At 38.0% G+C, this 20,095-nt stretch overlaps 1 protein-coding gene across 5 annotated transcripts in view; it reads left to right on the top strand.

Annotated features, from left to right (window-relative positions):
- The window catches only part of FAM13A (family with sequence similarity 13 member A), a 350,236-nt gene that overhangs the window by 238,228 nt on the left and 91,913 nt on the right, over positions 1-20,095 (top strand). The window contains exon 1 of one of the 5 annotated variants that reach the window (XM_041760049.1): positions 7,197-7,682. The exons of 3 other annotated variants lie outside the window; for them this stretch is intronic. In XM_041760049.1, the coding sequence (XP_041615983.1) occupies positions 7,654-7,682 (29 nt within the window). In that variant the 5' untranslated portion in view covers positions 7,197-7,653. Of the gene's footprint in view, positions 1-7,196; positions 7,683-20,095 lie in introns of those variants that run through there. One more of the 5 variants, XM_041760050.1, reaches the window with a different exon arrangement.

Genomic DNA, 20,095 nt, shown 5'->3' with positions numbered 1-20,095 from the left:
TAACAGGGTGAAAGTTCACTGGGACAATTTAAGGCGGCTGATCTCAGGTGTGGCCGCAGCTGTTGTATGGGACATGACTTATTTTATAAGAACAGAAACACTATTATCTGGACTCCCAAGGGACATTTGGTGAAAGTCATGCCCACAGAGTCCCATTCCAGGAAAATGTGCTCAAGCACTTATTTATTGGCAGTGATCACTAACTGAGATTCCATCTGGCAAAAATGTGGATTTTTCTCTGTCCCAGAAAGTTGGGGAACAATTACGTAAGTTGTCTCAAAGAATTTATTTTTAGCCACTTTTTATGGAGAAATTTCAGTCCCTCAGTTGATATAAGAAATTTACTTTTTTTTTTTAGAAAAAAATAGAGAAAGCTTCTGTATGAATTTCTATAGAACTGTGTATTCATGTATTATGAAATATAAACACTTGTCTTTTGATTTGAAATCATTACACAGTCTTCTTGATGAATGTTCTAAATTTTATTTCCTATATTAGGAATGTTGGAACCAGTTTGTAAAGTCAAAGCTGTCAGGGGGACAGCCTGAATATTGTATCTCCAAGTGTCGAGGCCTGGAAACCATGCCTCATTGTGAAAGCGGTGTTCTCCTTGCCACCACACATGCACCACCACCACCATTCTAGGATTTTAGCACCTGAACCCTCTGAGCCATTTGAGGTCCAGCAAGGCTGGTCCAATATAGTTTAATAAAATAAGCCAGCCACAATTTTAAAAGCATGATCTGCCACTGGAATTTATAAGGTATCTTTAGAAAACCAATTATATAATTTCTATCCCCACAGGAGTTTTTTTTTTTTTCAGCAATTCTCTACTATAGATAAGTCTAATAAATGAGAAAACAATTGTTGATTTTCTTTTTTTTTTTATTTAACCTTAAGTTATGCAAGCAGGTTGATTTCTGTTGTTACAGAAGGAAATAGTTCACCTAACTAGAAATTCCCTAGAAATTCCCTGTTCCACTTGCATTGAGCCTATTCTGAGTGCCACTGTTTTGATTTCTAAAATAAATCTATTGTGAGGTTTTAGTAATTATTCTTAAATACTGTAGGGTTTGTTTGTTTTTTTTACATAAAAACAACTGACAGCCCATCTGTCATTTCCATATATTCATTTCTTAAGAGGAATACACTTAAAAATGCCACCCAGGGCAGCCTTGGTGGTGCAGCGGTTTAGCGCCGCCTGCAGCCTAAGGTGTGATCCTGGAGACCCTGGATCAAGTCCCATGTCAGGCTCCCCGCATGGTGCCTGTTTCTCCCTCTGCCTGTGTCTCTCTCTCTCTGTGTGTCTCTATGAATAAATAAATAAATAATCTTTAAAAAAAAAAAAGCCACCCAAAGCTTAATTTTTCCATCTTTTTCTATCTTCCTCTTTCCCTCAACAGCCCACCCCAACCACTTCCTTCCCCCATTGCAAGTACAACTGACTGCTACCACTACACATGTGCACACACACACAACACACACACACCTCAATATAAGCCTCAGACCAAAAGAAAAAAAAGGATTCTTTATTTCCTGTGGCTTATTGATAATATATAATATCAACAGGTAATCATAATACTTTATTATCTGTAAGAGCTATATTATTTAGTGGAAATGCTACAACATTCAGATGCTAGCTAGCTTCATGTCAGCCACTTACTAAGCTAAGTATTCGAGTGAATTAACTTCTTCATTTCCACATCTATTAAAATGAGCACAACATAGATTCTTAAGAAATGCTAGTTGCCTTACATATACCACCTCTCTAGTTCCTACTCCTCCCTCCCCCCCTTTTTGGGGCATTTGCTGTTGTTGGATGAGGCTAATGTTCTCTGACACCTGGAATTCACTAGCATTCTAACACAGATTGTCAGAGAGCAGGTTTAATCAGGATCCTGTGCAGCAATACCAAAATGTCTATATGTGCCCTAAAAATATGTACCCTAAAAAATTTTAAATTTTATGATTATGAAAAACTCTGATTTAGTTATCACCGTTTATGAATACTGTGTGACTCTCTTGTAAAAGTCGTTGCTTCTTAGTGCATTTTACAAAGATTGGTAAAAATATGAGGAAGAAACTTTGCCTCAAAAGCACCTTGTACCAACCTTGTAAGAAAGAAATTGTTTTAATATGTCATTTTGTCTTAGGAAATAAATCAGTCTGATTTTAAAATAATATAGGAAAGCAAAATAATGTGGCCAAGAAATGTTCTTGGTTCTTTGTTTCAAATTGATGTTGAAATTGAAATAAATGAAGCCACATCATTTTGGAGCAATTGTTGCTTTTGATAGCACAAGGGCAAGCACACATATTACCAAACACTTGGAATTTGCTGAAGAAATTATGTAAGAAAATTAGAAGTCTGCAAGCCAGCTTAAGTGTAGAAAAGGAAATAGTCCAGGAAAAACTAGATAATGTAAAATACTTAAAAGCTTTCAAAAGTTTTGGATGGAATCTTACTTTGTACCTGTGACTGTACATCAGTATGTAAACTCAGTGATTTACTTCTTTCATCAGTAATTGGTTATCATTCTTTTTCTGAACCTGCATGAGGCACCTACTTCACTTTAAGTGTAGGCCTACAGTGGGATATAGGCTGGAAATACTGCTTAATAAACTAAAATCTAAAGGAGCTATGCTTCCATTTCTAGAAGAGTGACTCATCACATCAATTCATTCATTCAGCATTTATTAAGTGTCTATTCTGTGTAGTTGCTAGAAGAGAGATGGAGTTCTTATCCTGGAGATCTTATATTACAATAGGGAAATAACATTTAGATTCAAATAATAATAAAAGTGTGGGGGGGGGAGAAAAGATAAATATCATTAGAGCTGCAAAGGGCTGTAGGACTTAAAAGAAGAGATTTCTTCTAACTGACTGAAGCCTGACTGACATATGCATAGAATTTTGCAGAAGAAAGTGGAATGGGAAAATAGTCCAGAGGGAACAGCATGAACAAATGTTTGGGGTAGAAAAATCTAGAGGAGATTCAGAAATAGAGTCCAGGTTCATCTAGAGTGATTTCTTTAGGAAATACAAGCAGGTAAACTGGAGGATTCAATTGGGATTCATTGGTAGAAAGTCTTACTCATCATATTTAAGAATCGGGGTTCATTGAAGAGATGGTGGGAGCTAATGAAGGTTTTAGGCAGAAGAGTGAGTGTGAGTAAGCAGATCATAATCACAATAGGAAACTCACTCTGATAGTGAAATGTATGTGTTGGAGGTAGGTTGAATGGAGGCAGAAGGATCATCATCCTATTGCAGTTGACCAAGGCCAGCTGATTAAGGAGACAGGACAGTCAACAGCTTTAGTTAAGGAGAAGCAAGGGAGGAGAAGTAAAGATGACTCATGCTTTGAATCTGATTCACAAAGAGAATAACAACATCATTAACAAGAGGGCCAAGAGGAGGAGAAATGTGAAGATCAGATAATATGAGGCTTTGAAAGTGTTGATTGGGATAATAATACTAATAATGTCTTAACACTTAACTATTTGCCAGGCAGTATTCTTCAGGTTTTATGCACATGATCTCATTTATTCCTCAGAGCAACTTCAGAGCTTTGCATACAACCCGCCCAAGTTTACACTGCTCATCTGTGGTAGAGGTAGGATCCATTCCACAAGAGCATTAATTCCAGAGCACATATTATTAAGCCCTAACAATATGTCTGTACTGAATGGTGCTGGGCTGAGAAGGCAAGGTGGGGAGGGGGTAAGAGAGGAAGAAAGACAAAGGAGGATGGAGTAATCAGAGACATTTCAGGAAATCCCCGAAAAGATTATAGGGAGCCAAAGACTTGCAGAAAACTGAAGGTGGGTGTTTCAGAAAAGTTAAGAGTAGAAAAGACTCCAAGAAAAGGCATTGAAATTTAACAGTGAAAAGAGCATTGATGGCCTTAAAGCAGTTTCAGAAAAGTGGTGAGGTCTTTCTGCGGAAGTGGGAACAGCAGAGGTCAGCTTTGGGGAAGTCTGTCAGTGGGAAGGAGGGGAGACATCACTGCAGCACCAGAGTGTAGGGCCACTGGGGGACACTTACTCAGGTGCCTACGGGAAGGGGGCAGATTTAAGATCTAGGAGAGATCAGGCTTCTTCCAGAGAAAGGAGGAAATGATGAGATCCAAAAGGTAGATAAGAAATTGGAGTCCTGTGAGTGAGAGCTTTTCTTCTAGACTAGGAAGAAGTCAAATAGAAGAGGGCAAGATGTATGTGATATATATATATATATATATATATATATATATATATATATCACATTATATGTATATATGGAGCAGGGGTGCACTTAAACCCTTAAGTGTAACAAAGACCAAAGGTGCTCACTCATATTTGATGATCTTGGCTTTCTCAATAAATTTAAGGGGCAAGGTAACGAGTTGCTGAGAGAGGTTCAGATTTGTGGCACTGAAGATTTGCAGCAGTTTCTATGGGAATGCCCTGAGAAATCATTTAAAGATAACTAAAAAGATTGCCACACAGTCTTGAGGTTCATGCTGAGGTTAAATAGCATGAATTTTTAGTATCACTAGTTGCCAGAGTTCTGTGACTTTCTTTTGCAATGTTTAGCAGTCTGGCAGTAGAGAACCCAGCTGGCAGGATTTAGAAAGGGTGAAGAAGCGGAGGAAGCCCGTGAACCCGTTTTAGAAATAACTAAATGCTAGGAGAGCCAGGAATGTGCCTTTTTTAAAGCTGCATGCCAGTTGGTTTAGGTGCAGGTTATCCTCTGGAGACAGAAGAACAGTTGTTACTGAAGAGAGGGCTGAGGGAGAGGAGGAGGAATGGGGGAGGCAGAAGCGTGGGGGTTAAGTGATGCTGGGAAGGGGCTAAGTGTGGAGCAAATGCAGTCAGGGTATCCGTGTTTGAGGAGTTAGAACTGGCTGAATTCAGGAAATAGTGCTCCTGCTGGCTGACTGAGGAACTGACATGAGGATGGAGGGAACAGAAGTAACAAAGGTATATACTTCATCGAGGATTCTGGCGGTGGATGTGGTAGACAGGAAGAGCTGCAGCCCAGGTCCAGATTCCTAACTGATCATCAAGTAATGCCCAGGAAAAAACCCAAATTTTCAAAGGAGGAGGAATTGTTATAAATAAATGATAGAAACTTGAAAAGGCATATAATTACTGAGTTCCAGCATTTGGTAATTTTTTAAAATAACTGTTGACATCTCTCACTCATAGACTTAATTTATCACGAAACATAAGTTGAATCAGATGTTAAAATTTGAATGCCCCTGTCCATCAATATTTTATATTTAGTATATATCAAATGTAAATTGTAGTTTGATTTAGCATATTTTAATAATGTGGGCCCTTTATTGTTGAACTTAGTTTAGCCATTTAGTATTGACATGTTCATAAAATTCAGAAAAGAAAAATATTACTTCTATCATTTGAATTAACTACAGTTGGCCCTCGAACAATGAAGGTTAGACACACCAGCCCCCTGTGCAAATATGCATGTACAACTTAACTACTAATGGCCCACTGTGGACTGGAACATGAATAGTCGACTAACAGCCTTTGTATGTTATATGTATATATGTTATATGTAGTACACAGTGTATTCATATAATAAAGTGAGCTACAGAAAAAATGTTAAGATCAGTAGGAAGAGAAAATACATTTATAGCCGTGTACTGTATGTATTGAAAAAAACTCTGTGAGTAGACCTGCACAGTTCAAACCCATGCTGTTCAAGGGCCAACTATATTTCCCAACCTATCAGATCTGATAAAATATTTAAAAACTCATATACGTATAGAATAGAGTGAACACTGTGATGTGGCAAAATTCTGGAGCGGACCCAAGAAGCTCTGAATACAGTTTCTGTTCTACCGCTGACTTCCTATGTAAATTTGGACAAATTACTTAATTTTCTAGTACCTAGTGTACTCGTCAATAAAGTAGATGTTATGATATATAATAGTTGATTTTCCAACTCAAGTGGTTTATTGAAGTGTTAAGATGTAAAGGCATTTCGAAAAATAAACTTAGGCAAATATACAGAACTAAGTTGTAGAATCAAATCAGAATTTCCAAATATAAAATTTTAAAAAAAAGAATACATAGACAATTTCAGTTAAAGAAAGTTCTGGACATAAGTCGACTTCTACTGTTTTAAAAGGCTGATTTTAGTTGTTATTATTCTATCTTAATATCTGAACACATGTTTCAGGATGACTAATCATTTCATAAATATGGTAGAGGATTTAGTCAGACAATGAAATGTTTTCATTAGCAGGTACAGTGAAGAAAAGGACACATGCTGGGACTTTGTGTTCTAAATTCAGAATTAAGAATGGTCTGTGAAAAAATTGGGAAAAACAACAGGGGAAGAAGTTATGTTTTTGGACTTTTAAGCCCCCACTGTTTTTCAACACCATGGACTCTGCTCCTCTGCCCTTTCTTCTATAAAAAGCGATGCTCTAGGCTTTCTTATAACTCCTTGTAGTCCTCATGATGTGAAAGAAATCTTTTAAAAATGCATTTCTACTTGAAATCTATGGATTAGCAATTATGTTCCTCAGAATAACACTAAGTATTACATACTGAAGCAGAAACTGCAAGAGAAGGCCAGATAATTAGCAGGCATTTAGCAAACTTTATGGAAAAATTGATTTGGTGTTACTTGCAAAAAATAAATAGCTAGATGGATAAATAAATCACTAGATAAAAACATAAATAAGATACCAATCGAAACATGTTGTTGATGTCCTTAGAGGAAAATGATTAAGCAAATAAACACATTCCATTTTTATAAAGACAAAATGCAGAGATAGTAAGTTGAAATAACTTCGATGAGAGGAGACACTTTGATCCCTTGAGAAGTTGGACAATCTTAGGACTTGTATTCTCCCCCGAAGTGTGAGCTACGTGCCTTGGGTGATGTCACCAGTGACTAGTAACCACTGCAGTGTAAACAAACATTAGCAGGAAATAAATGTGGGTAGGGCAAGGGTCTAGAAGCATGCCTTCCTTCTAGAAAAGTACCATGCCTTCCAATGCCAGTGGTTTGTTTGGTTTTTGTTTTTGTTTTAAAGGAAGAGAGGGCATGGAGCTTAGCTCTTGCCTTCTGTCACTGAAACCTTTAGTCTCATAGGCAATGTCTTTCCTTGACAAATGGATTTCCTCCTTGGCAGCCCCTGTAACATTGAGAAGTAAGGGACTCTTTGCTCATGCTGCAGTTATTGGTTGCTCTCTCCAGAATGACAAGCTTGTCTGTGGATTTGCTAAGAGGAAAGTTTCGAGTTACCAGAATTAGGCAAGCCCACTGAGAAGCAGCAGCAGCAGGAGGAGGAGGAGCAGGAGCAGGAGCAGCAGCAGCCGGGAGCAAAAGAAGCAGCGCCTTTAAGCACTACAGCAGCTGCTCCTGTGATTGGCTGGATGTTTCAGCTGCTTCCCTGGAACAAAAGGTCAAAGTGGACTGCAGTGTAAATGTAGAGAGGCAGCCGATAAAATAGCATTGCTTGAAGAAGTTTGGAGGCTGGGAGCAGCAGTACACTGGCTAACTGCAGAGCAAGTTGCTGTTCCAGCTGTGAGGTACAGCCTCACGCCCCAAGCCCAGCTTAGCCACCGTGAGAAGACGACCACATTGGCGTGGAAGAGGCACTTGTGAGGGGTCCCTGGCAAATTTATACAAGGATGGCCTGTGAAATCATGCCTCTGCAAAGGTAGTATTCTTTCCTTTCTGTTTCGCTTTATTCTGTTCTGTATTTACTGAGTAGTGTGAAACCTTGCAACTTTGCCAATACTTGACATATTTTAGTAGCGTGTGCTGCAAACGTGTAGAGCCCGCCGTACATGATGTCCTTTCCCAAGACCAGAAGAATTTGAATGTTACACTGCTGCTTTCACTGACATTTGTGCCTAATGTCTTATGCTTTTCCTTTGGTAATGTTGTGTTCAGTTATTTCCTTCCTTGAATGAAAATAAATATGAGAAACTATCTCTGACATCTGAAGGCAAACAGAAACTAAAGAATGTATCAAACAGGTTTATTTTTTTAAAAAATCAATCAGCTGCTTAGCAATGTTGAGAAGCTGTGGCAAGCTCTCAGCTCATCTTACATGATGTTGATATGCTAAAGACCTTTTAAAAATGCATGTTCGGATCCCTCCCTTCTGGAGTCCAGATCTAAGTAGGCAAAGATTTTCTGCCCATAAGAACATTATAATACATGGATATAAATGTTAGGGTCAGAATTTCCCCATAAATAATTTTAGATAGATATATTACACAAATGACACCTTATAAAAAAATGCTTTGTAAGAATGACTGAGCACACAGCTCTGTTTTGTTCGTTAAATGATTGTAGTATGGATTGTGGAGGGTGGGGAGGAGGATTTATACTAAAGCAGAGAAAGGTAAATTTAAACAAAGGGGCTTGCTAAAAAAAAAACAACCCAGTTCTTGAGAACAAATAAGTGAATAATGTATCTTGGAATGTTAAAGCTGGAAGTCACTTCTGTGATGACTGGAGTCTAGTCCTCCAGTTTCACAATAAGAAAACTGAAGCACAGAGGAAGTCTCAGACTTGCCCAAGGTCACGTTTTATGATTTTTAAAATTACTTTTGCCAATCATGTTATTATACTTCAACTTTCATCGCTTTACATGCAGTGCCATTTGATTCCATATAAATGCTTCCTTTAAGAAAACCATAAAGGGTTTCATTAGTGAAAAGGATCTTAAAAATTAAGTCGTAATTACACTTTATACGACTTAAAAAATCTAGACAAAAAGGAATTTCCGTTTTAAAAACCATACCACCAATATTTTACTGAATGTTCATGTTTTAATGATGAAAATAAGGTTGACAAAAATTCAGTGTTTATTTGCCTGGTGTTTCCTGAATATGTATATTGTGACAGAAACCAGTGTCGTTGTTTTTCTTTTACTGTCCTGAGAAATGTTCTACAATGGGAACTTGATGGGGTGTCCCAGGAAATCCTTTTCTAAAAATTAGTAACCCAGGGGAAGAGACAGTGGTTTATGGATAGATCTGAAATTTTTTATATTAACCTACTGGAAACGGCCACATGCTTGAAGCTTGCAACAGACTAAAACTAATGTACACTTTTTGGAGACTTGATTTGGTTTCCAACTGTAAAGTTGGGGACTTGTTTTTCTTATAATGACATCAGTCTTAAGAGTCTTAAGCAGTCAGATTCTAAATAAGAATATTAGCTATTACTAAACTCCGTAATAAGCTTCTCGATAATATAATAACTATTAAGAAAATATATCTTTATATTGCTAAAAATTGCTTAGGGAGTTAAGTTAATGAAACCTGAGCTTGAATTAGCCTAATTTCCTCCAGAATGATTTTGCATTGTTAGTCCTTATCAGTAAGCCTATATAAGAGGAATAATTTGAATTTGCATTCAAGAATGCTGCTCCCTGGCTCTGAGAATGCAATTTGATTGATTACCCTGCAATCTTAACTTCTAGCCTATTCCTGCCTTTGATTATGACCCTCCTGAAGGCAAAGACCAGGTTCATATAGATCTCTTGTGAATTTAGGCACTTATGCAGAAAACTTTCCTGTTCCTATGCATAATTGCTTCTTCCAAACCCAGTTCAGTACCTCAGGCTAAGGATTTCTGTGAGTCTCTAGTAATGATGACTCATGCCAACCACCCCCAATGTTAAGACTGCCTGAAGCAGGGAAGATTGCAGAGCCTTATGGAATGCATGCTGTCTGATGCCATGACTGTTTTGCTCAGTTCTGTTTTAGAACAGTAAGGGGCTAGAAATTGAATTAAAAGTGGGTGAGTAAAAGAATAGCTCAAAATACCAGTTAAACTCATGTTCCCTATTTGCATTAAGCAGAGTGACCAATGCTTCTCCTACTTTATGTGCATGAGAATTACCTGGGGAACTAATGTTTTAAATCGGCTTATTTCTGCTGCCCTCTGTCCCTAGACTTACTGAATCCCAATATGGGTGTGACAGAGAAAGTAAGTACATTTTAACAAGCTTCCTGAAAGCAAATCTGACATAAATGGTGCACACACTCAGGGAAACACTTATCTAAACTCTAGTTAATGATTATAGCTGTGTAAAGCCATTGATAGCAGGTATGTATAAGAATCTTAACACTGGACTACTCAACATCCCCAAATAACATCTTTAATATCCTGACCCTATAAGTGTTTTTTTCATCATCCATGCTTTCATTTACCAGGTGTTAGTGTTACCTGTTAAAACAAAGCATACTTAGGGGCACCTGAAGTTAACTGTCTGGTTCTTTGTTTTAACTCAGGTGGTGATCTCAGGGTCCTGAGATCAAGTCTCGTGTGGGGCTCACATTTAGCATCTCCCTCTGCTTTCAATCTCTCTCTCTCTCTCTCTCTCTCTCTCTCTCTCTTAATCTCTCTAAAATAAATAAATTTAAAAAAACAGCAAAGCAGGGACGCCTGGGTGGCTCAGCAGTTGAGCATCTGCCTTCAGCTCAGGATGTAATCCTGGGGTTCCGGGATCAAATCCCACAATGGGCTCCTGCATGGAGCCTGCTTCTCCTCCCTCTGCCTGTGTTTTTGCCTCTCTCTCTATGTCTCTCATGAATAAATAAATAAAATCTTTAGAAAGAAAAGCATACTTACGATGTTGTCGAATATATTAAACACTTTATATTACCAGGGATACTAAGGTAATTAAGACACAAACTCTGCTTTAAAGAGGTCACATGCTAGTGAGGATGCAGGTTCACTACCAATTACAGTATAAGTGGTGAGTTCAGTAATGGACAGTATGATTAGTGTAATAATAGAGATGTGCCTACATGGATAACATTACCCTGTGTTTTATTTAATCTCTTGTAAGTATGTAATCTTATTAGAGGGCATCTTTTTACCCTAATGTCTGCTTAGCTTACAATTTCCATGACTGACTTTTTAGCCCTTCTTAGCATATTGTGAAAGTATGTAGAAGATAAATTTGTTATTGCTAATCTGTGACTGAGATGAGAGTAACAGATGTGGTTGAAAGCCAAGAATAAAATAAATACTTCAGTTCCCTTTAATGCGTTTTCTATCTATTCATTACTTAATGTAATTTCTAGATAGATCTTCAAGGATGGCATTAACTGTTTAGAAACTCATGATCTTTAGAAAAAAATAGAGGTTGAATGTTTAGAATGTCACCCTCTGTAAAGTGAGGATCTCAGTTCTTACAATTGACTTCAAATGGCTTAAAGATAGGATCTTATTATATATCTATTGAGTTGTTTAGATCATTTCTATTATTTTTTAAAATACTAAAATATCTATATGTACTTCTTATACCAAAGGTTAAAACTCAAGACACTGTATAGCCTGTATAAACAATCTTGCCATCTGAAAAAGTTCCCCCCCCAAAAAATAAAATAATATTAGAAGGGGAGAAACCATATTGAGAATTGAAATACATTTTCTTGGGGCACCTGCCTGGTGCAGTCAGTAGAACATGCAACTCTTGATCTCAGGGTCATGAGTTCAAGTTCCAAGCTGGGCGTAGAGATTACTTTAAAAAAAAAAAAGTTTTCTTTTCTAGGTGACTAAATTTACCTTCTGTCGTTAAAGAGATAGTATGCTTTATCAGATTCTAGGCTTTATGTATACCTCAGTCTCTTTGCATGATTTATATCCCAGCTGACTTTTTTCCTCATATACTGTGGGTCTATGGGTAGGATCTCTATTTTATGTATAGAAAGACTTCAATAGGCTAAGAAACATATCTTAATCCTGAGTCTTATGTCTACGACAAAACTCTCAAATTTCACAACTGTATTTTGATTTGCTAGATTTTTTCACTAACTACTAACTCAATTTATATCCACAAGGAATGATAATGGAAGATGAAGTTAGGAACACTGATGATTAATTTAGATTCCTTTGATTTTAATGCATCTACATCAGCTTTCATGTGTTGGCATCCTATTCTTTGCTTGGTTTACTGACCCAAGTGGGAAGCTGAGATTGAGAACATTTATGTAATTTTCTTGTTCATTACTCTTTCAGACTTTGATATACAATACATGTTACTGATTGCCTCTTTTATGATGATAAAATACATTGTAATTCCAAATTGCATTGGCTCTTTTGAGAAGACAGAGAGAAACAGGGTTAATTAACATGTATTAGGGACCCAGCATGGAAACACTTCACTGAAACTTCTTCTCAGCAAAATTCATCTGATCTTACTAAGTGTTGGTAGTTAGAATAACCTTCTGCAAACAAGAAAACTTTGGTAACATGGGATGGTATGAGAGTTCACCAGGAAACACCCCAGGTAATGATGGTCCTGCTTATGTATCTTACGTTGTAGTGTTAGAGAGCCCTCTACTGCCTGTGGTGGTGACACCACCAGTTAATTTATCTATAAACCTATATTTTTCCTAACTTGTTGACACTTGGATAGCAGCACTCCCTGCTGGCCTGCCTCCTCCTCCACAGAGACAGTCTAAGGAGGGGTTAAAAGCTGCCTCACTTCAAATCTGGGTTAACCCTTATGGAGTTGTATATCTAACCTTAGACTTCATTACTAATCTAGTCTATATTTGAACAAATAAGATCTCTGTGAGCTCTACTCTCATAGGATGGTTACGGTTTCCCTGGAGTCTAAATATTTGCTAATTAGTCCAAATAAAGAAGATATTATGAACTAAGATGAGAACATTTTTAAATTTTCCAGGGATCACCCTGTCTAAACCATGGAAAAAATACAGGTGTTGGGTATTCAGCACAAAGCAGTAGGGAAAGCAGTGGAAGGGAAGTAAACTTGTTATCAAAAAAAAAACATATCCAGGGATGCCTGCGTGGCTCAGCAGTTGAGGGTCTCCCTTTGGCTCAGGGCGTGATCGTAGATTTCCCAAATCGAGTCCCACATTGGGCTTCTTGAATGGAGCCTGCTTCTCCCTCTGCCTATGTTTCTGCCTCTCTCTCTGTGTCTCGTGAATAAATAAATAAAATCTTTAAAAAAAAAAAATCCAGATACTGACAGCTAGCTAGCCTTCCGAATTTGTTCAGGTCATTTTCCTGATCTATAAAATGGGGTGATAATGCCAGACATAACTTATGGGGGCAATTTTATAGAATATGACAGTTTTTTGTAAGTGATAAAACTATTCACATATAAAGAGTAGTATATTACTTTTCTTTTTTAATTTTTATATTTGCAATACCTTTCAATCCCTTAAGTACAAGACTGTTTAACATAGTGAAGGTGATACTGTAGCATTGCATTCCATTTCCTTGGATAAATATTGGAAAGTAACCTAAAGAATGGCTTGCAGGAAGTGTCACTAAAAATACTGTGGAGTTGGGGTGCCTGGATAGCTCAGTAGGTTAACTGTCTGAGTCTTGATTTCAGCTCAGGTCATGATCTCAGGATCATGAGATTGATCTTCAAGTCAGGCTCCACGCTCAGCAGGGAGTCTGCTAACTTCTCTCTCTCTCTGTCTATCTGTGTCCCCCCCACACACACACACACACACACACGACATAAGTAAATATATCTTTTAAAAAATACGATGGAATCAAATTTCTTGAAACTTTCAAAAGTTTCTACCCTTCCTTTTTCCTATGATACCTATATATTTATATGATGATCAGAATGAATTGCCAACAAATAGTTTATACTGTATAAAGCCTTTTAAAAGGATTATTTATTCTTTTTTTTTAAGATTTTATTTACTGGGATGCCTGGGTGGCTCAGTGGTTGAGTGTCTGCCTTTGGCTCACAAAGGTTGTGATCCTGGGGTCCTGGATTGAACCCTGCATCAGGCTCCCCACAGGAAGGCTACTTCTCCCTCTGCCTAGGTCTCTGCCTCTCTCTCTTTGTCCTTCGTGAATAAATAAATAAAATCTTAAAAAAAGATTTTTTAAGAAATAAATAAATCTTTTTAAAATATTTTATTTATTTATTTGACAGAGCAAAAAACACAACCAGGAGGAGCAGCAGAGGGAGCAGGAGAAGTGGGCCCCCTGCTGAGCAGAGAGTCCAGTGTGGACTCAGTCCCAGAACCCTGGGATCATGATTTGAGCCGAAGGCAGATGCTAAACCAACTGAGCCACCCAGGCACCCGGGATTATTTATTCTTTAAAGAGAACTGGAAATTACTTTTTTTGATAATAGCATTATTGAAATATAATTCACATAACCATGTAATTCACCTGCATAAAGTGTACACTTCAATGATTTTTAGTATACTCACAGATTGTACAACCATCACATAAGCAATTTTAGAATATCTTTATTACCCAAAAGAAACTCTGTATGTTTTAGCTGTCAGCTGAATGTGTTCCCCCCACCCCTCCAAATTCATATGTTGAAATTCTAATCCCCAGTGTGATGTTATTTGGAGGCAGGACATTTGAGGAGTAATTAGGATTTTGTGGGGTTTTTTTAAGATTTTATTTATTTATTCATGAGAAACAGAGAGAGAGAGGGGGGTAGAGACACAGGTAGAGGGAGAAGCAGGCTCCATGCAGGGAGCCAATGTGGGACTCGCTCCCAGGACTCGGGGGTCATGCCCTGAGCCAAAGGCACTCAACTGCTGAGCCACCCGGGCTCCCTGTAATTAGGTTTAGATGAAGTCATGGAGGTGGCACTCCCATGATAGGATTGGTGTTCTTACAAGGAAATACAAGGGCCAGAGTACTCCCTCTTCCTCATTCCCCTCTCACCACTATAGGGGAACATAGCAAGAAGCTGGCAGCCAGCAAGCTAGGGAGAGTTCTCACCAGAACCTGACCATGATGACACCATAATCTTAGACTTAGACTTCCATTCTCTAGAATTGTGAAAAGTGAATGTTTCTATTGTTTAAGCCATCCAATCTGTGGTATCTTGTTAGAACAGCCCAAACTGACTAAAACAAGCCTCAATCTCCCTATAATCCCCTATCCCAACTCTAGGCAACCACTAATCTACCTTCTGTCTCTAAAGATTTGCCTCTTCTGGACACTACCTTATAACCTGCAGGCAGCTTATTACCAAACCAAATGTGAAAGCTGATTTAATTCTCGCATAAGAATGGCATGTTAATGGGAAATAGTGGAGAGAGGGGTGGTTAAAAAAAAACAAAATAGTTGATTTTCAAAATTAAGATACCTAAGTAAATTAAAATACTGGACACTGGAGAAGAGGAGAGACACAGAATACATTTGATAAAACCTTTAAAGTTTGGGATCAGGAAATCATGTATCTTCTTATCAACTATAAGATCAAAAATCAGAAATCTTGAACTTAATAGAAATAAAAACAACAGAAAAAAATAAAAAATAAAAACAACAGAACTCCTTTACTCAGATCAAATTGAATGGAATTAAGACACTAGAAAAAGTTAAGGGTTAAGAAAGAGCTTAAGATCATACATAAGTATGTTGCTGTCAGTAAAATGATCATGGAAAGAAATATAACTTCGCTGTCTAGATTAAAATAGCCCTGAAACCAAGATTAGGAACCAACCGCCAGCCAGAATAGACCATTGATACACTGTGTAGTATTTTTATAAGTGACTCTCCTTCATATTCAGTTCCTTGACTTAGCAAGACCTCCAGTGCCTGCCTGGCCCTGGTGCCTCTACCTAGCATGCACCTGCCACGTCCACAGTGCTGAACTCCCGGCATGCCACCTCCTGCCTTCACACATTCTCTTTGTTAAGGAGTTCCCTATCCATTATCTTCCTCCTAGTAATGCCTCTATGATCCTCAAAACTCGTTCCCAGTGTTGGCTCATGTCCTCTAACCCCTAACCGCTTAAGTGAAAGGTCTGGAGCTCAGCTCTGCATGGCTCTGTGACCTCCAGCTGGTTAATTAATCTTTCTAAGGTTTGTTCTCCTTATCTGAAAAAATCAGATCAGAATCAGAATTTTTTTTTTAAAGTTTTCAAGTTTTATTTATAATGGGAGAATAGTTCCAAGAGATGCCAAGCTTCCAGATGTATTATTGGCTATAAAAAAAAAAAAAAAAAAAAAGGCTACATGGCTGGATTCAATCTGCTAATATTTGTGAAGGAGTCTGCATCTATTTTCATGAGACTGGCTTCTAGTTGCTTTTTTTCTTTCTTGTAATTTCTTTCTCAGGCTTTAGTATCACGATTATGCAAATAACTGTCAGGGTGACAATTAATCTTGGGTGGGGGTAGAAACTGTCCAGAGATGCAAGGGGACTTGCTTGGCACTGGTAAGGCCTTTCCTTAATCTGTATGCTGCTGACCTGGGTGCGTTCTCCTGATGAAGTTTCATGATTTGTATGCCGATGAAATATGCACTCTTCCACATGCAGGACATGTGGAAGTGACACATGTTAGTTAGTGACACTCTCTCCGAGGGTGTCTTTGAGGATCATAGAAAAGGTCTATGAAGCTCTTAGCCCAAAGCCTTGACTTATTATGGTGAGCCCTCAATACCTGGTAACTGTATATATCCTTTTTCATAATCATTATCAAATTTCAAGTTTCTATTTCTCCCTAGCCTATAAATTCTGTAAGTATTTAGACCATACCTTATTAGCTGGTGTATCTGCAGTGCCTGTCATTGGCTATGATACATAGTAGTCACTCAAAAAATGCTCAATGAGCTTTTGTATCTGGCAGAGGAAGGGTTTGTTAGAAGAAACATGAGAGGATACTTTGCATTGCTTTCTGAATATTTTTGTCTCCCTCAAGAAATCCACATTCAGACTTAACAGTTTGGTAAATTAATATCTGTTAAATAAAATATATAATAACAAACCATCAATAATGTTAAAATGGTAATTATTTTTAAAAGTAAAAATAACTATTTCCTTCTTCTGCAGGTATCCTCTCATATTCTTTTGAGTTTATTTAAAGATTAGAAAATATTTAACGTATTTATTAATGTTGTAAAATATTTTTTCATCAACTAATGTCAGCTCCCCCATAAAGAATGTTACTATATTTAGAATTCTAAACTATTACTTCCCTAAGGCAATCAATGAAAAGCATCACCTTTCTGAACAAGAATCTCAAAGGCAAATGAAAGCTTCCAGCTTCCTTGAAAATAGTTTTGTGACTAAACCAAAAATTTCTGTAAGCCCCAAACAACCTTTGGGTTTGCAGTGAAGTGAAATAATTTTCTTTTCCTGCTCTCAAGCCAGAACAAACAGATAGAATGTGTGGCAAGGCCATATTACCTTTCCTGAACACATCCTTTTCTGGGTTCACTCTACACCACGGAAAGTACAGCACTTACATTACTGGCATAGTAGCAGGAACTCCCACCTCAAGGTGCCATTGAAGAAAAATTAATTTCTTACCTTTAAGGATGAGAGAAAACCCATGGCATAGTTGTGATTTCATTAGGTTTTGAATAGAAGGGAACAAGATAACTTAAAATAATCAACATGCACATATCTGAAAATGCTTCTAGCTGGCCCAACTAATTTTACAAATAATAAACAGCGTATGTTTTCAAAATATTACATCAAACAGTAGCATTAGCACTCAGCAAAGTCTTGATGATACTAATTTTACTCAGCCATTTACTGAGCACCTGCAGTGTTCTAGATGCTAGTGGTGGTACAAAGATAAAGACAAATCCAGGAAGTGAGGCAAGTGTCTGAACTCGTGAATTCTGGTGTTATGTTGCTCATTTATTGCTATGAACAATATATCAGAACCTGGAGGAAGAAGCATCTCCCTCACCAGGGTGCTGGAGATGGCTTTCGAGATTAGATGACACTTGAGCTGAAAGATGATTTTTTTTTTAATTTTTTAATTTACTTATTCATGAGAGACACAGAGAGAGGCAGAGAGAGAAGCAGACAGGAGAAGCAGGCTCCATGCAAGGAGCCTGATGTAGGACTCGATCCCAGGACTCCGGGATCACGCCCTGAGCTGAAGGCAGACACGCAACCACTGAGCCACCCAGGCATCCCTGAAAGATGAAATATTTACCAGGCAGAGAGAGGTGGGGGAAGCATTTAAGACAGAGGGAACAGCACTTACAAACAGGAGGAGTTACAAAAATGTAGTGAGTAGTCTACAGAGGTATGTTAGATTGGAAGGGACCTTTTGTGCCAGATTTAGACATTGGGATTTTATTCCAAAGCAATGGGGAAGTGGGAGAGACTTAAATTAGTATGAACCTGATGGAGTATTAAGGATAAACGGGTATGGGTAGCAGGGAAATAGTACTGGTTCTGGGAAAGCCAAAGGCAATGGAAATAGAAAGAAATAGAAAACATCAAGTTCAAGAGACTTGTCTTTTTTTTTTTTTTTTTTTTTTTTTTTTTTTTTTTTTTTTTTTTTTAGGGAGAATCAGCACATTTTGGTGATTGGCCAAATGTGGGGATAAGGGATAAATTTCTTTAAGGAGAGCAGTTGGCTTGTTAACATGACTTCAGTGTAATAAAAGGAATTCTGTTCTGTGACTTCAAAACATACCTCCAGCCAAGATCCCCTGTGAAGTACAGTGTGAGCCTCCTGGCTGTGTCAGTCAGTCAGCAATAGTTATGGTTCACTTCTGACTTTCTGACTGCAAGGAGAGACTCAGTGGAGCATAAAGGAACCCTCCCCTCACTGATGAGAAGCTCTTCCTTGACTGTGCACATCCTCACTCCCCTGAAATCTCTGAATGATATTCATCAAAAGGACGTCCAGAGATGGAAGTTGTTAAGTGAATGGGACTGAATTAGAGAATTCTTTAGTTCCCTCCAAATATGCTTTTTGAATCTAAAAGACAGGATACAGGTTGACAAAGAATGCCACAGTTATAAAATCGGAAGGAATCCAAAGAGACCATGTGTCCCCCGAGTCTCATTCTTGATACTATCCTGTGGATCAACCAGGTAAAGAACATTTAAAGGAGACCTAGAAGTACTCTGTCTTCCCCAAGGCTTTTTAGAACTATGTTGTCATGCCCACTACTGGATTTATCTGGGACCATTTCCTCCCTCTCTTTCTCTGCCATCCGGATTGGACAAAATCTTTACTACTTTGGCCCAGAGCTGATTCCGGCAACGGGGCAGAGAAAGATAGAGTGTTTTCTTTCTGTCCTGTGGGAATATAGATCTTAATTCAACAACATTCATTGAGTGTGCATTATATATATATCAAGGAAGGGAGAAGTAGAATTGGCATAGTGTTTTAGAACAGTGTTTTCTTAACTGTGGGTCATGACCTATTAGTGGTCATAAAATCAATTTAGCAGGTTGTGACCAGTATTTAACATAATTTACATAGGTAAAATGTAACACAATAGAAAATGTCTACTCAGGGGGGCCTGGTGGCTGAATAGGTTAAGTGTCAAACTCTTGATCTTGGCTCAGGTCTTGATCTCATGGTCGTGAGTTCAAGCCCCCATGTTGGGCTCCACACTTGGTGGGAATATCCAAACAAGGTAAAAAAGTATCCAAACAAGGTAAAAATAATTTCATTAACTTTGTGTCCATTTTATGCATATTCATAAAAATATAAAATGTGCTTCTAAATGGATCATAGCCAAAAGTTTTTCTTTGAAAAACTTTTTTTAAACTATTTTATCTGGACTACTTATTGAAGATACTTCATTTGAATGAGAGCTTACTACAGGCATGAAAATCAAATCCCCATGTCAGTGTTGGAAATCAATTCTAGTCATAGCATGTCCACAAAGGAATTTCTAGAGACAGCCTTTTTTGTAAGATGGAGACACCTTTGTTTGGCAGGTTCTTATTTCTGAATTTAGGGGGGGAAATTTAGTGGATATATTCATTTCCTGGGGCTGCTGTAACAAACAGATTGGCTTAAAACAACAGAAATCTATTGTCTTACTTATCTAATTCTAGAGGCTAGAAATCCCAAATCAATTTGTTGACGGGGCCATGTGCTCTCTGAAGACTCTGGAGAAGAATCTGTTGCAAGCCTCTCTACGGCTAGTTCTAGGAGTTCCCTGGCTTGTGACAGACACATCTCTGTCTTCAAATGGTGATTCACCCACCCCATGTGCATGTCTGTCTGGGTGTCCAAATTTTCCCTTGTTATAAGGACACCAGTTATACTGAATTAGGGCCCACTCTAATGATTTCATTTTAACTCGATCACCTTTGTAAAGATTCTATTTCCAAATAATATTGACATGCTGAGGTATTAGAAGTTAA

Source organism: Vulpes lagopus, chromosome 6, assembly GCF_018345385.1.
Source record: "Vulpes lagopus strain Blue_001 chromosome 6, ASM1834538v1, whole genome shotgun sequence".
NCBI classification, from domain to species: domain Eukaryota; kingdom Metazoa; phylum Chordata; class Mammalia; order Carnivora; family Canidae; genus Vulpes; species Vulpes lagopus.
The sequence above is the reverse complement of the archived record's forward strand: the minus strand, read 5'-3'. Positions and strand labels throughout refer to the sequence as shown.